General features: G+C 39.0%; 1 protein-coding gene across 4 annotated transcripts in view; it reads left to right on the plus strand.

The window, feature by feature from the left end:
* The window catches only part of Krz (beta-arrestin protein kurtz), a 42,886-nt gene extending 20,084 nt beyond the window's left edge, over nt 1-22,802 (plus strand). Inside the window, exons 2-8 of one of the 4 annotated variants that reach the window (XM_076765925.1) lie at nt 4,559-4,772; nt 5,007-5,379; nt 5,825-6,118; nt 7,548-7,685; nt 18,100-18,186; nt 18,667-18,813; nt 20,054-22,802. In XM_076765925.1, coding sequence (XP_076622040.1) covers nt 4,640-4,772; nt 5,007-5,379; nt 5,825-6,118; nt 7,548-7,685; nt 18,100-18,186; nt 18,667-18,813; nt 20,054-20,129 — 1,248 coding nt within the window. In that variant the 5' untranslated portion in view covers nt 4,559-4,639 and the 3' untranslated portion in view covers nt 20,130-22,802. Of the gene's footprint in view, nt 1-4,558; nt 4,773-5,006; nt 5,380-5,824; nt 6,119-7,547; nt 7,686-11,469; nt 11,614-18,099; nt 18,187-18,666; nt 18,814-20,053 lie in introns of all 4 variants that reach the window. The other 3 variants (XM_076765923.1, XM_076765924.1, XM_076765926.1) reach the window with 3 other exon arrangements.
* Nucleotides 22,803-23,605: the final 803 nt, after the last annotated feature.

Below are 23,605 nucleotides of genomic sequence, written 5' to 3' on the forward strand. Positions count from 1 at the left end.
AAACAATAAATTAAACGTTAGATGTTTTTTATTTTCGTCTGAAATCTAGTAAACCTTATAATGTTCCTTGTAATCTATTATTTGTTTTCTAATATGTACAAAACTATTCGTTGTTTTCCCTACAAAATACCAACGGGTCGTAAATGCGTGGTCGACATGTCACCGACTGAGGGTTAAAAAAACTCGATACCTCCTAAAATAAATACCTTTGATTGCTCTTGCGGAAGTAATTGTTCAAACCACCGTAAAAAAATCAATAATTAATATTGCATTTCCGCATCAATGGCAGTTAATGGGTTAAAAGGTAAGAACAAGAATCGCCTGACACGTGACAGCCAAGCCACCAGAAATCCCGATAAAACGGAGCCGTGTAATTCCATCATTTTCCAATTCATCGTATTCATTCTGGAAAGCTTTTCATTCAATCTAAAACGGATGCTCTGGCGCGACGCCTAGAAGAATCGTCGTTTACCGAGCAATTTAAACGATCTCGTCGACGTTTTATGCTCCGTGCACCGTGCCACAGTACAAACGACACACGCAACCGCGCGCATGTTCCTGATAATAACTAATAAATTTTGCAATTTAGTTCAGTGGAACGTCCATTACCTCTTGCACCCTCGTTCCATGCACGTGTACAAAGCGTTGACATCGTTACCCGTTGCATAAACTTCGCCGTGTTAAAGTAATGGAAAATACATCTTCGATGGGAAACTGCTACTTTAATGTTGCAATTTTCTAGCCCCTTGAAAAGCAATCGAGGCCTTTGCAGACACATTTCCCCGATTCAAAATATTTCCTCTGTGCCGTCTCGACGAATTGAATCACAATTTTGCCTGAGTTAGTTATTTGTCTCTTCTTGTTATCTTTCTCGAGTAATACCAAAGTTTAAGACACCATAGTTGATCTGAGACAATATTGGTTCGTTAAAAATTCCCTTATAAATGTCCTTGTAACTAACAACATAGAGATGTATTCTTAACATAGAAATATATTTTAATAATAAAGTTCGCTTGGATAAGATTTGAATAATCCCAGGTGACTCGGTTTTATTTGGCGCGTTTTCTCACGTGAGCCAAACTGAAGTTGATTGCTTAGGCGACGCAACGGGGTCGGACGCGTTTACGAGAGTTCGTTTCAGGTTCGAAATTATAGTCGTGACGTAATTAGTACGTATTCGTACGACCGCGTCCCGTGAAAATGACGCCCGGGCATGTGGATTCCCATGATTTATGCGATTCGAGCTCTGGCGTGATTGCATCGGGCATAATTAGTCACGGATAGTTGTAGCGGTTTCGTTGCAAGTTTGCGGTGTCGCATGTCGCTTATGAATGTTTAAACATCGACAGGAAGACCGAGAAAGAATAATTTCGTCGCAGAATAGACCAATTTGGGTAATATACAAGACTCATGTATCATTATAGCTGCTATATTTGTTTTGAAATTGTAGAATACCAATAGTTCCAAAAATTCCTCTTTTATCGATGGTTGATCGGAAGCCATTCGGTAATCGAAATAATCTTTGGCCCTCGATATGTTTTCGAAATCCGATGAGCTATTTCTGCACGCGCGTCGAAGTGCATTTTGCTCGGAAATGGCGGTTAAGAATAGCCAATTTATTGTTCGTTGCGGAGAAATTAGTTTTCGTCGAACTTAAGGAAGTATTCTACTATGAATCTTTGAATCTTTGAAGAAATCGACTCTTTTTTCTTTTAAATAAAGTTATAGCTGCAAACGTGTTATTTTATTTTAATTTAATTTTAAATTTTAGAGTTATGGCCGTTTGAAAATTGGACACCTTCTATGAAATCGTAAATTTCGGGACACCTTCCGAGGAAAAGAAAGAACGTCGCGGTAAATCGATTTCTTCGTATTGATAATTGAATCAAATCGACGGCTTATCAATTTTGCTGATTTTTCCGTCCCGTCGCGTTCCACTTTGTGCCGATTTAATTTCTGCCCGCGAGTTCTGGGCTATTAAATTATGCGACGACGTTAAACGAGAAGCGACTTTCATCTCAGAAGCTTTTCGCTCGGATTCGCCGAAACGACGTTTCGCTACGGCGACTCGCGCAATAATTTACGATTCCGCGAGACGATCTTCGAGACGAGACAGCACCGAGGGAATTTTTTACTATCATTCAAATTAACAGGGACAAGAACAAATTCTTTTAGTAACGAAGAAGGAATTAGAAATATTTCTGAAACACTGCCGTTCCATTTTCTGACTCATTGCGTCAGATACACGTAACGCGTGCACAATCTCGCTGTGGGTCTTTACGTTACTCACGTGCCGCAGAATGTGTTCGAATCGTTTAATCCCGACCAACTTTAAGTCTGTCGCGCCATTGTGACGTAATAATCCGACGTCAAGTCGACCATAAATGTCGTTGGCACTAGACGAGGTGAAATTCGTGTCTCAGTCTGCTATCCATCGGATATCAAGGTTCTCCAACAAGAATTGGGTGTAATTCAAAGAAATTTACCAAAATGAAGAATACACTAGATGTTATTCACAAATAATAGAACAGGAAATTATTCCAAATAAAAGTTTATTGGAAATAAATACATTGTTTAACCCTTTCGAGACGGATTTTACATTTCTAAGTAGTAAAATAATAGAAAATAACTTGAAAAATCATTCGATAGCGTGTGTCACGAACAGCTGTGAAGCGACACGCTGTTTTCCAACTCTGAAAAGTTCTCCACTTCTGGTCTAACATAGTGGGCCACGTCAAGGTACTGGGATATCGAAAGAGAGAATATCGAACGCGTGCATCTTTGATTCCGAGGTATTTTCCCCTCTATTCGTTGACCTATTACTGCAGCTGAACAGGTGGCATTTTATAGGCGCCCCTCGCGATGTAGCTTACGTCATTCACGTGTTCCAGAATGCGTGTCCGATCGAATGCACTCGGTGCAAACGCGCACGGATGCGTTTTACGACCGATGCACATTCAGCTTCCGTCGCAATAATGCGTCTTTGATGCACGAAATTTGTAAACATTAAGAAATTATTGAGTTCTCCAATTACTTTATTTTCTTCCACATGGTACATCAAACAAAAACAACTCAGGAGTGTTTCAGGAGTGAAACAGGACTTCGGTCAGTTTCTTCCTTTGATTTTTTCTCATCGATTATGTCTGTGCGTATAAAACAAAGTGGAAAAAAAATATTTTTCACCGGAAAAATGTACCTTAGACGGCAAACGACGCGTGAAACGTCGAATTCTCAAACACGAATGCTCGAAGAAATCCTCGGTAAAATAAAGTGTACTCCGTGCAGCTTTGATCGGGCACTGCCTTCGAAAAAGAGGGAAACGAACAACGTATCGCTGGCATACCCTTTCTGATACTGTTTCTGCCCATTTTGCTTTGCCCATTCTTTGACTGCTCGCTGATCAAAGGGTCGTTTGACGACTACACCGTCCTCAAAAACCGGCGAACGTCCCTTTTGGCGCGCATTACGTACACGAATATGCAATGGTTCTCGATTCACAATGCGTACGAATTGCGTGCTGAACCAGAAGAGAATGCTCCAGCGTCGCACTGGAACTTGATGAAACGTAAACCTCGGAAAACAAACTAAAGATCTGCTTGTTCGATAACACTTATACAACAACGTATTATTTTTTTTTTATTATGATTGCGATAGGAGGAAGTTCAGGTTCGTTGGATCTAAACGTTGGATCTAAAATTCTTTTTACAATATATCAAGAGCATTTTAGTTGTATATTTGTTTGCGAAAGTTAAAGAAAAAGTTAAATTTTTGGTTCGTTAAAAAGTAATAAAGCCGGTTGGGAAAAAAGAGTTAGCCAGTGCGTGACTCTTGAAATATTAAAACAATCTAAAGCACGTGGCTGGCAGAAAGGAAAGAATCTCGAACAAGAAGCTTTCGCAAATGGAAGGAAAACATTGAGTCACGGGAGTTAAGAAAGCGCAGAGAAGTTTAATTCGAACTGTCGGACTTGGTTCGTGAAAAATTCAAAGGAACTTCATACTCGCCACAAGTTGAAAGAACTTTGAATTTACGATGTTTTTGCTCTAGCGCTGTTTTTCTTCGTTCAGCGTTTTCTAGAACGATGCTACGAGATCGCCATAGAGATAAGGAGAGCGTCGTTGTTTTTTGTTTCAGACGCTATTTTTCACCCTTAATCTCTTTCTAACACAGTTTTGTTAGTAGAAGTTACAAAGGGAAAATAAATAATTCTATACTAATTCGAAGTATTAACAAATCATTTGAAAACGCACATGTTTTTATTTTATGACCAGCTCGATAATTCGAACAGAAATACTATTCTCGACGGCGAATGAGAAAAATGCGTACCTTCGAACGATAAAACAATCGAAACGAGAGTAAAAATATCACCAAGTGAGTTTGCAAAAGTACTTGTTGCACTTTTAGCAAGTTTTCGTTGAGTTGTTCTTGCAGTAAAAAAGAATTATACTCTTCGCTTTCGAAGAAATACCTAGGAAGAAAAGAGTATACGTTAAATTGTTAATAAAAATATTAATATAATAAATTATTAAAAATAATTCGCGATAATTGTTTTGTGCAGCAGGACAGTTCAGAATCGGAGCGTTCAGAGGCTGAGGACTCAAATGATTTAGGGGCCATCGTCAGCCCCAAGATTTGCGCGATGGACACTGTGGACAGTGCCAGCAAACGGCAAGCTACTCGAGTCTTCAAGAAGTCTGGCCTAAATGGAAAGATCACAGTGTACCTTGGGAAAAGAGATTTCGTCGATCATATAACCCACGTTGATCCTATCGGTAAGATCTCGTTGTTCATAAAAGATCTTTCGCATTGATTTCACAAAGTATCATTCACGGATTTCAACATGAAGATTCTGACATTAATCAAATTCATACTTCAAATGTTTCAATTTCATATTTTTAAAGTCTCGCGAGAATTGGAAAATTCGATTTGCTCGATGGCTAGTTAATCCCCAGTCGTCAAGGCTACTTAACGATATTTCTTCATCGACCGCTGTTCGATCGTTACAGACGGGGTCGTGCTGATTGACCCGGACTACGTGAAGGATCGCAAGGTCTTCGGCCATGTTCTGGCCGTATTCAAGTACGGCAGGGAGGACCTGGATGTTCTCGGGCTGTCGTTCCGCAAGGACCTCTATCTGGCTGCCGACCAAATCTACCCCGTGGTCCCTGGTTCCCAACAAAGGGAGCTTACACGGTTGCAGGAAAGGCTGATCAAGAAGCTGGGCAGCAATGCCTACCCTTTTTACTTCGAGCTGCCACCGCACTGTCCAGCATCGGTGACGCTGCAACCTGCACCAGGAGACACTGGCAAACCCTGTGGTGTCGACTACGAATTCAAAGCGTTCGTAGGTGAGACGCAGGACGAGAAACCGCACAAACGGTACGAGTCTTGATTATATCGCGCTCGACAGTATAACTTCTGTGATCAGATAGCTTCCATTCTTTGGGTCTACGACTGATTCGTCGGTTGGTAGATGAAGAGCACCCGGTTGATTATACCAGCTGGTTTCGCTGTGAACCATAGGTATCTTAACACTTTGTTCTCTGCGTCCATTTCAAACGTTCAATGGACGCTTACACGTGTTAAAAGTACATTTTTAAATTCATAAAACTGTGGTTACAATCACCTTGTTAAGTGTCACCTTGCTTAGCTATGATCCTTGTTAGATCGTTAACGTGTCAGCTTAGAAATCAGTTAGGGAACACTGTGACAGTCCTTTTCTACTTGTTCCTTGGGATAAATTATTCGAACATTAGGTATCGAAGAGTTAGATATTAGGCCAGTTGATCGGGAAGGATCTACAGTGGTAAATTGTAACTTACAGAGACCTGGTAAGGCTGGCGATACGAAAGATCATGTACGCGCCATCGAAACAAGGGGAGCAGCCTTCGGTCGAGGTCAGCAAAGAATTCGTGATGTCGCCCAATAAACTCTACCTGGAGGCATCATTGGACAAGGAGTTGTACCATCACGGGGAGAACATCGCCGTGAACGTTCACATAGCGAACAATAGCAACAGGACTGTTAAAAAGATCAAAGTGACCGTGAGGCAGTTCGCTGACATCTGTCTGTTCTCTACGGCACAGTACAAATGCACGGTCGCCGAAGCGGAGAGCGAGTGAGTATTATTCGATTCACTATTCTATCACCCAGACTCGCGATAAAGTACGTGTAACATGATCAGTACGACTCGTGGCAGCAAATGGATCCATATGCAATGGCGCGGATGAACCGTGGGCGTACGAAGAGCGATCGTTGCGTTTCTTCTTACCAACTAACGTAATTCATGTCCAATTAAGGTATTTGGACTATAGAGTCGAGTGTCCAGCAAGACGTCTGACTTAGTAGTTATGTATTTAAAAAAAGTAAATATCTATGTCTCAAACTGGTGAATCCACAGAAGTTACAAAGACTGATTGGCTTTTCTTCTGAGAACCTTACTGTACATGTAAATTTACTTACAGATCTTACGCTTACTCAAACTTGGAAGTCCAAAGTCACATCTTGATAGATTTAATGTTAAACATTTTCCGTTTTGTTGCTTCTTATTTCAATTTATTGAATTTTCCTCGTGAATCTGTTTGCTGCCATACGCTCGTACGACGTAGATTCTCGGGTTGAAAACGTTCAGACGTCGCGACGGAATCCGGTTCCCTGTCATCGACGCGGACAAACCTCGTTTGTTGCGTTAAAAGAACAAGAGATCGCGTGCCTGATCACGGTATCTAGTTCGATGGAAAATCCTCTTACGCGAAAACGGGACACTCACGACAACGTTGTCGATGGATTGATATTCTGTTTTCTAAATTGCTCGATGCTCTCGAACGAGTGTTTTACACACACACAGACACACACCCAAGTAGAGGGTCGCTGGAAAATTTACAAGTAATAGATTCGCCACTGTGACAAGGCACCGGACGCTCGAGATCTATCGACGCTGGCGCGGTTAGACGTAAATCGCAAAGTCCTGTAATAAATTTCCGTCCAACCCGGGAAAATCTCTATTATATCGAGTAGTTTGTGTCAACAATCGCCTTGTACTGGTTTCTGCGCTTCGAAACACGGTCACGGCGAAGAAAATGTGGCGAGTGTTCGTATTCGAGGCCACAATCTTGCAAAAGGACAACGGGCATTTTTATTTTAATTAATTTTAGGCAATTTACTTATGGCTAGACCCAGTAATCCTGTTTTTTTTTGGTTTCGATTAGCAACGGAAATAATATTAGATGTTGAAGTTAAATGTATAATCTAGTTTAGCCCTTCTAGATTTCATTGAAATCTCCGTTAGATTTGCAGTGGAAGATATTTGGATAATTAACTTTTTGGATCAATTCGAATAGTTTTAGAAACACTCGCCTCATATTTTCTCGCAATTTTCAATCTCGGGACATCGAACTCGAGTCACAGTTTTGAAAGAAGGTGACGCACTATGTGATACTGTCCCGATCGAGTATTAACGCCTAGGGTGTACAATGATAGAACGCGATAAACGCCGAAAAGGATATTGTGACACGACGAAACGGAAAATAAGATGATTGCACTGACAGTATAGGGGTAGCGCCAGGATTCACCCTGAGCAAGGTCTTTTCTCTAAGGCCGACGCTTGCTGACAACAAAGACAAGCGAGGTCTTGCTCTAGACGGTCAGCTTAAGCACGAGGACACCAATCTTGCATCTAGCACAATGTGAGTGCTCAAACATTGACCGACGTACTCTTGTTTTTTTTTTCCTTTGCCAAACGTTTCGGAGACCGAAGATTGGAAACGGGCCAAACGATCCTGGGGAAAGATTATCGCGATTCCCCAGGATTTGTTTTTAAAGTATCGAAGAACGCGCGCCGTGGTTCCGAATATAAATGGACGCGTTCCAGTGGATCCATTCTTTCGGCGATTATTTTCTAGCTCGAAGAGGGGTGTATTGATATTCATGAGCTTCGATCGTTCCTTCTTTTTGATCCTCGTTCGAAAGTTCGTTCCGATAAAAGAGTCTCGTTCACCTTTTTTTCGCTGGGTAAACTTGCACGTTCGTCGAAGTCCGAGGCGTTATAAATAACGAAGTAATTGTGATTTTTCAAAAATATTTTAATTTTGATCTATCGTCGTGCAAGTAGAATTCGTTACCAAAGTACCTTGCAGACTTTGATTAATTTTTGATCCTCGATATCTGGGAACAAAGCAAACGACACCCGTTTCAATATTTACCCGATACGTCGTCGCGTCTTTGAACAAACCAATACACCCTTCGTCGGATCGTTGGATTCCGTTGTTTGTCCAGCTTTGAACAACAAGACAACCATATCGGTTTATGAGTCTGTTTTGCGCGGGAGAAGGCATTCAATTACGCTATGCGACGAGGGGTAGCGACTCATCGAAGCCCGTTTGCAGTCTTCGCGGGCGACCATTGCTGAAACGAAGTGCGATATTGTATGGGAACGCCGTTCCAACGTGGAATGCCAGTATTTTTCTTGATGGTTTTTTTGCTGGGGACTTTATAGATATGGTACTCCATCGGTGGTGGTCTACCTTTTTCCCTGTAAAAGATCACGTGTCCCTCTTTTTCTGACCCCCGTCAAAACCTCTTCCTCCCGTTCACTTTATTTCTCTATTATCTCCACGTCTGTGTCTTTCCACGATTGATATGCTGATCAACGAAACGCCCTGTTACATCCTTGTTTCTATCACTCTGTCACCGTCTCTCAATTCCTCCTCTCCCGTATATCCGTAGTCTGTGTTGCAGTGTGACGCACAAGCTGAAGTTCCGTGTTTTACACGCATAAAGGCGCGTGGGTGTGTGTTTATGATCGTCAGTGTCCGTGTCAAGTAGCTTATTATCGCTCTGTCTCCGTCGAGATTCGAGTCGAGTCGAATGGTCGCTGAGATTTCGAGTCGCGGGATTCACCGAGATTTGGGGGTGGTTCTCCGGTATCGCTATTTAATTATACGATACTCGTAGCGATTCTCAAAAATTTCCCAAAAAAGTTCAAGATAATCAACTTCGAAACGATAAAGTTACCTCCAAGTCTCTGTTCTCGAAGTTTATACTAATCGATCGACAATTTTTAATTGGACACTTATTCTCAGGATCTCAAGCTTCTCGTTTGATCTTATATTTACTACGCAGTGAAACACGACTGTCTTTTTATGTTCGATACGACAGCGTCTGCAGTCTAAAATCCGAGGCGAGTTTACGTTGGCAGCTTGCTCGTATGCCCCCAACACCTAGTTATCGCAACCAAATTTAAATTTCAAACGCAATTATTGCGCATCGGAATCGCAAGGAGAGACCGGTGACCGTTAAATTTCAGTGCACGCGTTTTAATAGTTCGACCGGCCGCGACGGGGGGTTGCCGCGTTTCGATACGAATCGATACAAACGTCGACGCTGCGACGATCATTATTAAAGGTCGTAAATTTCTTCGTCACGCTGTTCGGAGAAGATAAATGTTTAAGGTTCATGAATATTCAAACCCGAGCAGATACGTAGAACTTTGATATGGTATTGATACACATCGCGATGACTTCTTTAAGTCGAGGTGATTGAACCGGTCGAACGAGTTGACGAGAGAACAGTATTATAGTTGGATCAACGTCAATTGGCGGCTGAAGGCCACCAAAACAAGTTTACTTCCTACCGTAACGTTTGGTTATATCTACCATTCTATTTAATCTTCTCGTGAAAATCTACAGGCGCATGTCCATCTTTTGCACAGAGATATGCAGCGAGTTTAATAAGATTTCCAAGATACAGTTGGGAACAAAAACATAGGACTATGTTCCTTCGTAAATGTACATGTAAATGTACATTTTACGTTTGCAAATGTTTTCAACGTACGTCTTATCATTTTGCCCCACTAATTATATTCAATTTCTTTATTTTTCTATTTTCTATTTAATATTTAACATGTATGTTTAAAATACGAAGTTAAAATATTAAGACGAAGTCATTTAATCACGAGTAATGACAATGTATCCCATGAAATTACATTTGGATATTATGACGTTGAAAATGTAAAAGTAGAAAACACGTAACCCAGGGATCGTGACTCGATAATTTCATTCTATGTGGTATTCCTGTTAATGGTAGAATATTATCATACATCGTAGAAAATTATATTTAATAGAGGCTACGTTGACTGCGTAGAGAATGCATGACATTAATTATAGTATAGAAACAGGAAACCATATGGTCATATTTGTACACATTATTTAAGAATATTACAATCTCCACCATTTAATTTATGTTTCTTAGAAGCTATTTACGCTGTTGCGTGACAAACTGCAAAATGCCATGCTATAATGGTGGGAAAAATGGCCATCAGTCGCCAGTTGATTTTGACGCAACTGTGATCTTCAAAATTCTTTCTCACCGCGTATCGAAATCAACGATAGAATTTTAACTTGAGATCGCGGTCAAACAGATTCGATAATTAATTCGTTACTACTATGCACCTAATTTTTGACGTTCATGCAACATAAAATCTCGTTTCAAATACAGTGAGTTTTCAATTTATGCGATTAATTCGTCCAGAAGCGTTATAAATTCTTCTGGGGTTGCTGTTAAGGGGGAAAAGGTGATCAGATTTCTTTTAATGGACTGTGGTACTATTCTTTCGTTACTTGAACAGCTCTTGTCAAACTGAAGAAGATCGAACCATTTTTTTATGTACATAGATAATTTTTTATGGAGTTACGTAAAAAGTAAAAGCAATGGTAATTGTTTCTACAACAAAGGGCAATGTGCAAACGATAGTACGTACTGCCTGTGCATCGGTAATGTTATCTAATACGCGAAACAATATCCGTTAACGACTTTCATGAAAAGGAAACTACGTTTCATGCGTGAATACATATACACATGCAAGATATGTATAAACAAGAGCGTAATTAAGACTATAACCGTGTATGTACGAATCTGTGTAATTCGAGGACTCACTGTACTGTTTAAAAATAACAGTATGCATAAAATTTACTTGTCAGAACATTCCCAACACATCTTTCTTTCATATTCTAAACAAATGCCTAGGACCTTTGCATAGTACTCACGGGTTAATAAATATAATAGTAATTAAGTCATACACAGAGGTTTATCCGACCCTACGATGGTACATTTTCGTAAATGAGACGGCGAAATCTGCCACCGTTTAAAAATTTCAAGAAAGTTCGCAGGTTTCGCGTTCTCCTTCTCAGAAACAACAATACGCGTTCGATAATCAATTCCGTTCGCAATTACCAAGAATCTCGGAAGAAAGAGTCAATAAACGCTGTACAGTCCGCTCCCAAAGAAGTCAACAATTACTCTAAATGCAAACGTCTCGACGAAAATAAAGGGTATTAAAGAAAGACGCAGAAACCAATTTTAAATGTGTACTCAGCCCTGGTGATCGGATGTGCCGGATGAACCGGAGTTCCGAAATCCGGATATTAGATCCATGGCACGTTTACCTTCACCCTTGTGCTACATGTTTGTCAGGGAGGGGTGCCCGGTGGGGCCAGGTTTCACGCTGAGCAAAGTGTTCTTTCTGACACCGCTTCTCGCCAACAACAAAAATAAATGGGGGCTTGCCCTCGACGGCCAGCTCAAACACGAGGACACCAATCTGGCGTCCAGCACTCTGTAAGGAAACCGCCGCTTGTCGATGGAAGTCAACAACACGCCTGGATATATTTACACCCTGCCGCAACGAAAGTTTGGGTGCACGAGTTTCGCGTTAAAAAATTCTGTCATATTTTTCACTGATACTTTTTATCAATCAGAATCTCTCTGCTCGTTTCCATATCTTTCTCATTCGTTTCTGCTCTCTTGTTCGGTTGAAATGATGTTTGCATTACAGCCGGAAGCTAGTGATCGACCAGATGTAGTGTTCGGACCAGCAGTGATGGCCTTTATTATTTATGGGAAATGTGTACAAGACGTTCGATACGCTTGATGACGTTTCGAACGCGTTTTAAGTTATTAAATTTAATTCTGAATAAATTATCGTAAATGATTTTGCTGTGAATGCAAGTAAAAATAGAATATTGATATTTTATTGCTGTGATACAGTCGGAAAGAGAGATGTAAATAAATTTTGTTTATAATTCTTTTGAAGTTACACCCATGAACTTATTGTTATTTTTGAATCTTATAAATATTTAAAAACGAAAAAATCAAAGCTCAAATCTTGCCATAATTAATAAAAAGTGCAATATTAAGAAGTTTTTTGTACACATTACCGATAAATACTATAAATGTTAATTTAAAAAATGATTTAATTGTATTGACGCGTTATATTTTCGTATTATATTGACAATCATGGATCGAATGTTGAACTTCTATTTTCTGTTCATCCGGGGGGATTTATATTCTGGACAAAATTCTTAGTTCAAGGTGTCTTTACCGCCACCATAATCGTTTCTGCGCATAATTTCAGCGTCCTCGATGGGGCACTGGTCGGAAATAAGTAGAATCTTTCTGCCATACACATTTGTATAAACATAGTTACTCTTTTGTACATTCCTATTTATATCATTCCATACTGATTCTTCTAGATTAATTTTTTATACAGTTTTTGAAGAATACCACAACAAAATAGTCGAACCAGAGTATTAAAAAGGAGGCCTGTAACAACTTAACCTTATAATAATTACACCAATAATTCAAAAACTTCTAATTAGAGGTTTCCTCGAATAAACTTTTCGTCGATAACGTATCCGGTATATTATAAGTCACGCCACACTGTTTATATCGGATAATTGCGTATTTAACGAACAATTTCTTATACCTGAAACTCCATCACCATCACCAATGTTTTTGCTCCTGATTTAAAAAGTTGATTCTTCTTTTCGTCGAAATGTTTATCCTCATCTTTTTCATTGTTAAAGAATACATTGTTCATATGCGTCGCTACTGATCTAATTCATTCATTCCGAAATAACTTCGATAAATGTTATTTCAATTCGGATAACGTCTCTTTAGCGTCTTTGTTTGCTTTATCCCGAAGATCCCGCTGATGATAACCATAATTGTTTATGCAGACGTTGTACCCAAACTTTCGATCGGTACTGTGTGTACGTGCCTCTGTTTCTCACTCTCTATCCTTCTCTCTTTCGCTATTTATACGAGCACGGTTGATCACGCGTGCAATCACGATTTCTCTGTTGCGAAGCTGCGTGTGCCCGAAATTGCGGTCACGTGTGCCAAGGAACCTGTGGCTCGCGAGTTAACTTCGACATTATCGAATCTCCTTTTTGGTGGCCACCTTGTAGCCAAATATTTCCACGCGTTTCGATTATTTGTTTCAACGAAATCGCTGCATCGAATCGGGGATGGGCAACATTTTATTTATTTTGTAATCGAAATATGTTCTGCTCTTCTGAATTTTACCCATCTCTTTCTCAGGATGTTTTAATTTTTACCTGACTTCTATATAAATAAAGGGCCAGTTTCTTGCAACAAAGTTAGCATTTCGTTTCAAAGCGTCAGCATTTTGTTATTTTTCAATCAAACTAATCCTACGTCGGACGATAGATAACTTATATTTATGTAATATTCCATTGTTCAAATTTAATTTAAGAACCTTGATATACTATAGATCGTCTTGTTTTTAAAGAGAAAAATAGGAAAAATATTTGTATATACTCTCATACGGCTAACTTCGATGATGAAGGATTATTTGTAATACAATGTTTACCATTAATTTATATAAACTAATAGCGTTGCTACCGTGAAAACACATTTTATGAGTAAAAAGGCGGATTTCTTTCTTATCGTGAGCATCATTCAGGGGCAGTTTTTGTCGATCCGTGCAGTACGGTGCATTTCTACTACAAAGTGAACTCCAGTGTTATGCTGCTCGGACTATATCTTGCTTTGAACGGTAGTCGTAAAAAAAGCTCTCGAGGTCTGTCTTTTGTCTTTCGGTGCTCGAGACGTAAAGAGAATTTCAACCACCGCTTTATCAAGTTTCACTTTGATGCTCGGAATCGTGGATTAGTATCTTCTTGGCTGTTGGTGTAAATGTAAACTGCAACCATTATTCGTAAACCAACCTCGACGAAGACATTAACGCTGATCAGATCTTAACAGAACTTGGCTTTATATTGGACGTAGTTTGTTAAACGTCATTTTTACAAAAAAAGGCACGTCGTTCTTTGAGAAGTGCTTTAAAGAAAGCTGTGAAGACAACGATGGCGTATAACTTTCGTTAACGAACGTAATCCTGTTTCTGTACGAAAATTCACTTTGTTCCGAGTCATAATATCTTATAAACAACCATTCTTCGCATTTCTATAAAAGTATTAGCGAAATTCCATCGTGTAACGAGTCCGGAAACTCGAAACTAGTCGGGTAAGCTGCTTCCTTCGCCCAGAGAACCAGACTTTTCGTTCACACGCACGCTTCCACGTCATTAATCTCGCGTAATAAGATCCATCGAGACCTTTTTTTCATTGTTAGACAGAAGAACTGTCTGTGACACGGTAGGGGTTGGGCGAAGCTTTGAAACGTTACCCTCGGAAGGAGGATAACTGAAAATGGAAGAGACACGTAGAAAGCGAACGAGTTTTCTACTATCGACCTCTTGCTTCTTTCGATCATAAATTTTCGCATTGAACGCGATCAGAGGCGATTGAATACCTTACGCAGTTATTTATCAAACTGCCAAACATACAAAAGAATTATTTTAAAACTCAGGTGACAGTGGGTGTAGTCGTAAGCAATTTATTATTTGAAAAATTGTCGTTCATTTGTGTCCAGGAGACAGTCTGATAATTTCTTTTCGAAACAATTGCGATAAACTTTGAAAAATTGTACTAATGTTAATTCATATGTGCCAATTGACGTTCTAAAAATTCCTCTATCTTAAGATATGACTTATTAAAAGCATTCACTGTTATTGAGTTCAACGTTACAAGCTTTATTCTTAATAATTTTAATTATTGTAAAAGTCGTCTGATTCGAAGAGGGAACACACAACAATGGAGTCGAATTTGTTATGAAATTATTGTGCACAGAGACTATAATAATTCCACACGCTCAAAATGGAACCGTGTATTTTTATTATATCGATCTCACTGATAAACAAAGCGTAGTTTTGATCGATCCATTTGCCAGATATTCGCACAGATATTCTAGATATAAAAATTTGTTGTAACCATTGTACGCAGGATCCGTTTTGTCCTCGAAATTTGGTTCGTTCTCCCGAATCCCCCAGAAACGCAAATCCCTAATTGTTTTGAAGAGCATATTCCGCTTGAACGAAAATAGCGGCTGTCTGCTCGCTTTCGTTGCGTGAGCGCGGTTCTTCCGCTTACGGAGCTATATTCGGAATTGAAACACGCGGGTTTTCTTTCGTTCTGTGGATCGATTCGATCGCGTTGCGCTCTCCTATTTGTTCAGAACGTTTCGTTGCTTCGCTCAGACCAGACTTTGTTACGGAACACTCGCAGAATTATGGCACCATTGCTCGTTCGTACGCAGCGAGTCGTTTGCAAACGTACTTTGCATTCATTGACATTAAAATTATATAATTTACATAATCGACAAATACACGTATTGCTATTAATTCGAAGACTAGTTACTTGTTAATTATTTGAGAATCTTTAAGCAGAAAGATTTAATTCTTGGCTACAGTTACGCAATAATTCTTTTCTACAAAACAAATTTTACGGTTCGACGAAAGAAAAGAGTTGTCAAAAAAAAAAAAAAAAAACTGGTATTTAAAACGGTAACGAAATAAATTTTTGCATTTTTCTCCCATCCTCGCGTTCAGAAAACGATATTAACTTTTTTTTTAGCGTGGATGTCGGTCTCGCGACCAAATTTCGAGCTATTGCACGCGCTACAAATCGATAGGATATTGCAAAATTGGCAAACGAAGACCGAATTCACTTTGCTCGCCAGTTTCGACGCTGAACGTTGTTTTCTATCGGCAGATAAACCAATCAAATGACGCGTATCGCGAAATTACAACGTATCGCGCGTGCAAACATTAGGGAACGTTTCGTCGTTAATTTCAATAGAGCAATAACGATAGAATTAGAACGGTAAATATGCGGAATTATGCAAATGTTCGCGTACAGTTCGAGATAATGGCGACTGTAATTCTGCAGAGTGACAGACGACGACGAGTCGTGAAAAATGACGCGATCGACTGTGCTCCGAGGCATTCTTATTTCGAATTGTTTCTTTTTTGGAGAAATGGCTGACGAATCTAGCGGACTGGCACGTTTAGTATTGATATCGGAAAGCGAGATTTTAAGCATCGCGTTGGCTGCTTGATAGAACACTCTAGTATGTATTTCTGGCAGAGTCGGGGAAATTTTGTTCACGGACAACAAGTAACGTTTCTAGGTTCGTTTGTAAACTAATTTTTAGCGTGCCTATCGGTTTAAGAGATCCATCAATGGATTCTAATCTACAAACGAAACGTAAACGAAAGGTGGCTTACGAACGAATTTAAAATTTTTATTCCTTATTCGCGAATAAAATTTGATCGACTCTGATTTTTAGACACGATTTCTTCTGCACTGCGACGAGAACGGAACAAGTATCCCGTTAGGCCAGTCTCTGGAGATATTAAACGTGCAATAATTAGAAGTAGACATTTTATTGCATAAATTGAATTTAATATACTTTATTTTGCTGACACGAGTTCAGAGGGGAACGTACCTACAAAAATTTAAACAGAACGTATTCTTTCCTTTTTTCAGAAGTAATTTTACAGGAACATTATTTATTTTATGCATTTATAAGTACCCTTTCACAAAATTGTGCATACTTTCAGTTTTCTTTTTACGTTTAACTCTGAAATCGTTTCTGCAAAATGGAATGCATTAAATTCGAAATACAGAAGAACTCTGTTTATCCGAACGCTCGGGAAACAAACAGTTCGTATAATTGGATCGTTCATATAAATATTGATTGTTTGTTCAAATAACCGGAGCCTACGTTCGGATTAATGAATTCAAATATACAGAACTTAATTGGACAGTGAGTAAAATTTCGTTCGAATAGGTGGAGTTCTACAGTCCATCCACCGGTGGAATAAAATATTCTCTTCCAAGTATTGCGTTTCTCAGTCAATGTTTTGCCTTCGGGGACTGGCCTTTGTCGTTTGATTAACGGAGCGTAGATTCAGAGAAATTTAAACTTTGGATAGTAGAGTTGCGTCGAAGAATCAATTCTGCTTCGTTGACACTGCTACGAAACCCTGAACGCTGTTGATCCGTGGAGAGATATGGCAAAAACGGACTAGTTGCACTTGACCAGCCCGCTGGAGGAGGAAATCGTCAAATAATTTAAGCCTCGACTTAGAAACGAACGCTTAAATAATAATCTTACGCAAAACATACAGAGAATTTCGATTCAAAGCACTCAAATATTCTTGTCTTGTTCCATATTCGATATGGGTGTATCGCGTGATTAAAAAAATTTATTAATAAGTGTAGCGTGCCATTAATCGAAATAATTAATTTGAGATCAGATTTCAGTGGGTCAAAAATATATACCGGAATTAATAAACAACTAGTCACGACTATAACCGACATTTTTTGTTATAATTTTCTGTAGCCTAAAATTTGTAAATTCATTTAATACGAACGAGGCCAGACGCTTTTACGATTTCACCGTTTGTCACGAAAATCCAATTTTGTTTCTCGTATTTATTTGACACCCCTCTTTCGGCTGCGGTGGTCAGTTGCGAGAACCATCGAATCGTACAAATTCCAAAGCGTGTATGCTTGGACAAAATCGATATCATCCTATCCCTCCGCTTCTACTTGTTCGAATGGACGCTTTTGTACTTGTTGCTTTCGGAACAGCATGATTCCGCTGGTACGTTCGCTTTTGAAGCCTTCTCCTGCAACCCGAAAGAACAGCTGCGAGCGCACACATTTCTTTGATCACTGTCTGCAATCTCAGTTTCCGATACGTATCTTCTGAAGTTCGCGTTCTAGCTACTATTTTCCTATGATTTCTCTGCTGTACTGTTCTCTTGCGCGCTGAGTATGTTTTTTCTTGTGACGAATTGTCGTGTAGCGCTAACACGTTGCATGCTACGCTTGGAAATTAGAGAAATTACAAAAGAAATCGGACGGCGATGGTAACTGTACTTTTCCACAGTGTGGTGGATCCTTCGCAACGCGAGAACCTTGGGATTATCGTACAGTACAAAGTTAAAGTGAAACTTTGTCTCGGCGCACTTGGAGGGTAAGTTTCAACGAGCTAATATTTTTATATAGAACATAACTATTTCCTTTACTCGTGTACGTATCAACGATAATTGAAAAAAAAGCATTGCAAACGTTGGTAATTTATATTAACGAACATCGGTGTTAGTCATCCTTTATTAATTTGTAATCATACGAAATCAGACGGTCTCACATTCTATATTTTTAAATTTTTTACAAATCTGATTATATTTTCAAGCGAATTTTTAACAATTGATCACTCAGATACAGAATCATCTTTGTAGGTAAAATCTTTGGATAAGTACATGTACTTCTATATTTTATAAGAGATCTATTTGTATATATAAACGTTTTAATAATTTCTATAATTAAATAAATGAAAAGGGACTGCTCGTGACGGCTAGAAAAATTATTTTACCATTTTCTTGGCATCGAGTTTAAGTTTGCGGATGAAAATCAGGCGGACGATACTAAACTGTAATTCATACGTCGTTTACAGTGAATTAGTCGCGGAATTGCCATTCATTCTGATGCACCCGAAGCCGGAAGAGGAAGAACCGACGCCATCCACCGCGCGTCCAAGCCCGACGCAAAAAGCAGACAGCGGTGAAATACCGCTCGACACGAACCTCATCCAATTGGACACGTACGTGGTCAATATTTAAGTACTGTCGAGTTATTCTCGTCGATCAAAAACGTGTCGAACGTTTCTACGAAATCATTCGTCGCAGACGTCTATACTGCTGACAATATGTCCCTTATTCGGCGCTCCAATGTTATTAAGAAGCGCTCGAAACGTTTTCTTGGAAGCAAAACTTTTGCTTCCCGTGTCGGTGATCTAGCGTTAGACACGATCGTACCCTCGTCTTCGTTAATTACCAATTAACGTACTGCTTGTCAATTAGAAGCCCCTGTTCCATCGCAGGGAGAAAGAAAGATATGGTCGAGGGGAATATAGCATCGTGATTTAAGCAGGATGCGGACCAGAGATGGACAAAACTTAAATTGCAATAATAAAATGACGAATAAAATTAACGTATACCGACTTATTCCGGATCTTCATTCGATCGGACATTTCTATAATTCGTACCCTAATTTTTCAATCTGAAAGTGACGAATGTTTTTTTGAGATATGAACTTTAAAAACAATAATTCCTTCCAGAACTGATCTTTCTTTCTCTTCACGATCGATTATCACTATGCTTGCAAAAAAGAAATACAGTTTTCAACGTCTCTGAAACCACTTTGCTGGGTCCTTTTTAAAAGTAGCAAAAAATTTAAAAATTAGTCAAGTTATTTCACTGCTTTTTTTCTACCTTCGATGACTTTTGGAAAGGATCCAAAAATACGAGTTGAAAACGTTAAAGGCTCGCGTGGACCACAAATTATCGAATCTACGTTATCATATTGCCTGCAGTATAGAGTCTTTAATGTTTATTTAAAATATTTCGGTGTTCATAAAGATAAAGCAGAGAGACATTCCATTTCTCAAGTTTTTCATTGACGACTAGTATTATGCAGAAGTTCTACAAAGCGAAATGAAATTTGTCAAGGTCTGATCGAAGGATGCTCGAACCACGAGCAATCTGTTAGGTAATTCTTGTTACTTTGAGACGATGTTTCCTGTCTTCTACTTGAAACTATTTCTTCGCGCGATATGCAGTTTGCTAAACGATCTCTATCCTTCTGCGAGTTGTCTATCATACATTTGCACCCACACTGGATTCACTTTCTTCGCTTACCACACTCGATTCGGTTTCATCTGGTTTTACGTCATTCATTGTTCACTCCTTCAACATAAAAAAAAAAAACGACTTAAATTTTGACGATACGCTGCCATTGCGTGTATCCTCATTCAAATTTTCGTCGTTTCTTCCTGATTGCAGAGAAGCTTACGGCGAAGACGACATAATCTTCGAAGACTTCGCTCGCCTCAGGTACAAAGGCGAGACAGAGGCCTGACCAAGTCGTTCCGACACTATTCACTTGTACGAAACAACAAAACGTCCAATGTTTCGAAACGCTGCATCGCCGACGAAGCTAATTTCATAAAAAATTCGATTCGATGGGAATTACCTCGCGATAAAAAAAAAAAAGACAGTATACCGGAACCAAATACGATACTTCGCGAACTATCGCGAGAGGAACGACCGAGGATCGAACAGGATCTACGTCATGGTAGTATTGTTCGTTCGGAAGAAAAGAAAGCTCGTTCGAGCCAGGAAGTAACGAAAACAGTTGTATCGTTCGACAAATCTATTGCTAAAGAATTCGTTTCCAATCTATTTACCGGTTCTATGGCGGATCGCTGCCCGACACGGGACAAAACACACCCTCAGAATGGTACTAATTGCTGCACAAAAAAAAAAAAAAAGAAACTCAACGTGTTCTCCAAAAAGAAGAACAAATTATCAGCGAACGAATATGCTCGACGAAAGTTTGTCGTTGAGAAAACGCTGCTCGTCGTGACGGAGCGCTTACGCTTTGACGCATTTTATTCGTGACAAGTAACGAAGCATCAAAGACTGAACACACCGTTGAAGGAGGATATCCAAAAATCTTAGCCAATGACGTATATTTATTATAGCTCTATCGATTACAAGTGACGAGAGATGGTCTTTCGGGGACGATCTACTCGGGAACCACGTCGAAGACTATTCGGAGGCGAAATAAAGTCTCTGGATGGGACTATAAACGGACAGATGTTTCTGTAACTTTAATTATATGGCCAGTATATAATGTAATGCAGCCAGTGTTACACGTTGATTCGCGCAAAATTATTCCTATCAGTCGTAGACTTGTCGTAGGCGTACGTTTCTGCTCAAGTCTAAAGAAACTCGCGCTTGTTTAACGAGTACTCAAAGAAGAGAAAACGGTCGTCTTTGTTAGGTCAGACACACAGACTAGTATTTATTTGTTCCCGTAGAATTACGATAGTTATTTTTGTTGTGGATCGTTTGGTCATCCTACAGAGAAAAATACACGTTGCACGTTCTGGTTTGTTTTCACTTTCTTAAGTGATTTGCAAGGGGTGAGGGTACGCAGGGCGTATATAGATATCTACCACGTAAAGGGTAGAAATTCAATTTCAAATATTTAACTATTTTTTATTTTTTTGTTGCAACTTGGAAACTATACACGATAGAAAAAATTCGATTTTGTATAGTTTCGAAGTTACAACGAGAAAATAAAAAATAGCCAAATACTTGGAGGGTGAATTTCTACCCCTTACCGTGAATTTGATTATACACGAGCTACACACTCCCAAAGTTTAAGAATTTTTTTAATTTCTGAGTAGGGGATCGAACATCCCTTGTTAGACTTACTGTAGACGAATTTGAACGGTGGGCTTAGAGATAAATAATCTGATTATGGCCTGAACAGCTGAACGGTAGAACAGCGGGTAGGTGAACTGAAGGTCTAAGTATTGTTCTCCCTACAGTTTTTCTGGACTGGAATTCAGTGCATTTAAATTTTTTTTTTTCACGTTAATTTGAAATATTGAGTTTCGTTGGTAACAGAGGCGGCCATATTTGTTAGACTGATCAGGCTACAGCCTTTTCTAACATTGAACTTCGAAAGATGAAATCCATGGTTTTGGTAACGCAATTAATGCGAATCTTGTCTTGATCCCGTATTTAACGATGTCACGAAGCAGTATTTATTGTTAATATGCATTTAAAAACGACATTTTTACTGTCAGATATGATCGAGGTTTCTGAACGTGGAATGCGATTTCATTGTCTTGCAATCATATAAATTGGTTATATAAGAGGTTTGAATTGGTAATTTAGGGTTATATTACAGAATGACTGGATCATTGTCAAGTATCTAGGGCTATGTTATAGTGTTACTGTATCGTCAGGTACTGGAGAATTGTAATAAAGTATATTATAAAATATTTGACAACTACAATAGAATATATCACAGTATGTATCAGGAACCTGACCCTAGACTACAACATTAGTACGGCATAATAGATGTATTGGAATTATTGTAGTTTAAAGCAGTATTACTATCACAATGAGAGTTTGACACTATACTGTATCAGACTCTGTAGTAGCAGTCGAACTGGGGACCTTGATAAAGTCAATTGCAATGCTAGCAAACGATTGAAATCATTTTCCAAGAGGAAATAACTTACGCGTGGAAGCCTCTAACGATCGTATCTGTACGAACCTATGAAAAGGCTGTGAGAGCCTGAACGATCTCAAACGAATTTCTATCTCGAAACATTGCCTGAACGATACGATTGTAATTTCTAATCTTTCGACCAGTGTTTGCGACTTTAGACCATCGCGAACAATTATTGAAACAATGCGTTACATTGACCGTAGATATATCTTTGTATTTAGCGTTTTACACACGCGATCAAAGTTCACGTTTTAAAGATGTTTTTTGTATTACCTAATACCGAATGACACACACGCGTCAGGATTTCTTAAATAAAAAAACAAAAAAAAACATCGCAACGAATCCTACTTAAACGTTATATATACGTGAATATATACATACACACATATATGTATAGATGTATGTAAACCTTGCATCACGTGCTTAACGATAAATTAAGCAGTGTTGGTTATAAAGAGGAATTAAATAAAAATTCCAGCGGTTTTAGCTTTTACACATTTATACCGAGGTCGAGAAAGCATTGGGTTTCTTGCGATGCTACTAATCGTACGATTTTGTATTCCTTTTTTATGTATCACGCTTTTGTACCGAACGTAACATTTATGGTGCCATCCTTATTACTTGGATTACCATTGAACATTCTTTTTTCTGGGAGATTTCGATTGACGCGGACGAAAATCGATCCGATCTGTTACGATCTACGAAGACTGTTGTCAAATTGAATCACCTATTTCTATAAGGAGCATCAATTCCGCATGAGTTTCTCTGGATCGTTTACGATTTACGTTCAGTGTTCGTCGGTGTAATAGTAATTCTCTTATCGAGAGACGGCATGAAACGAATCGAAGCAGAATTTACCGATCAATTCAAGGCGCAATTGAGAGAAAGGGATCATTCCAGGAGTACGTGATTTAATGTATAAACAATGCCTTTAGAAACAAACGTGAAATATTAAAGTAGACTCCAAGCAGCAGATCAAACTGACCCGACGACTCGCGGTTAAGTGATTGGAAAATGTTCACTAATTTTTAGTGTAATCGTTTATGTTTGTTTGGTTGAGAAAATGTGAGATTCGTGAAAGTTTCAAGTCGATTATAGACTGAATATTATACAACTACTGATTGAATTTTTGTTTTAACTCTTTTTTTACTATGTACCTAAGGTACGGTGTCGTTTTCTTGGCAAAAAAAGTTGGAAGAAATTTTCTTTTCGTACAGCGCTGACATTAAACCTAAACACGATGTACCGTTGAATATCCTTATTTCTTTGTTTTTTTTTTTTTTTTAATTAACCGCGTTTCATGA

Source organism: Colletes latitarsis, chromosome 5 (genome assembly GCF_051014445.1).
Source record: "Colletes latitarsis isolate SP2378_abdomen chromosome 5, iyColLati1, whole genome shotgun sequence".
NCBI classification, from domain to species: Eukaryota; Metazoa; Arthropoda; class Insecta; order Hymenoptera; family Colletidae; genus Colletes; species Colletes latitarsis.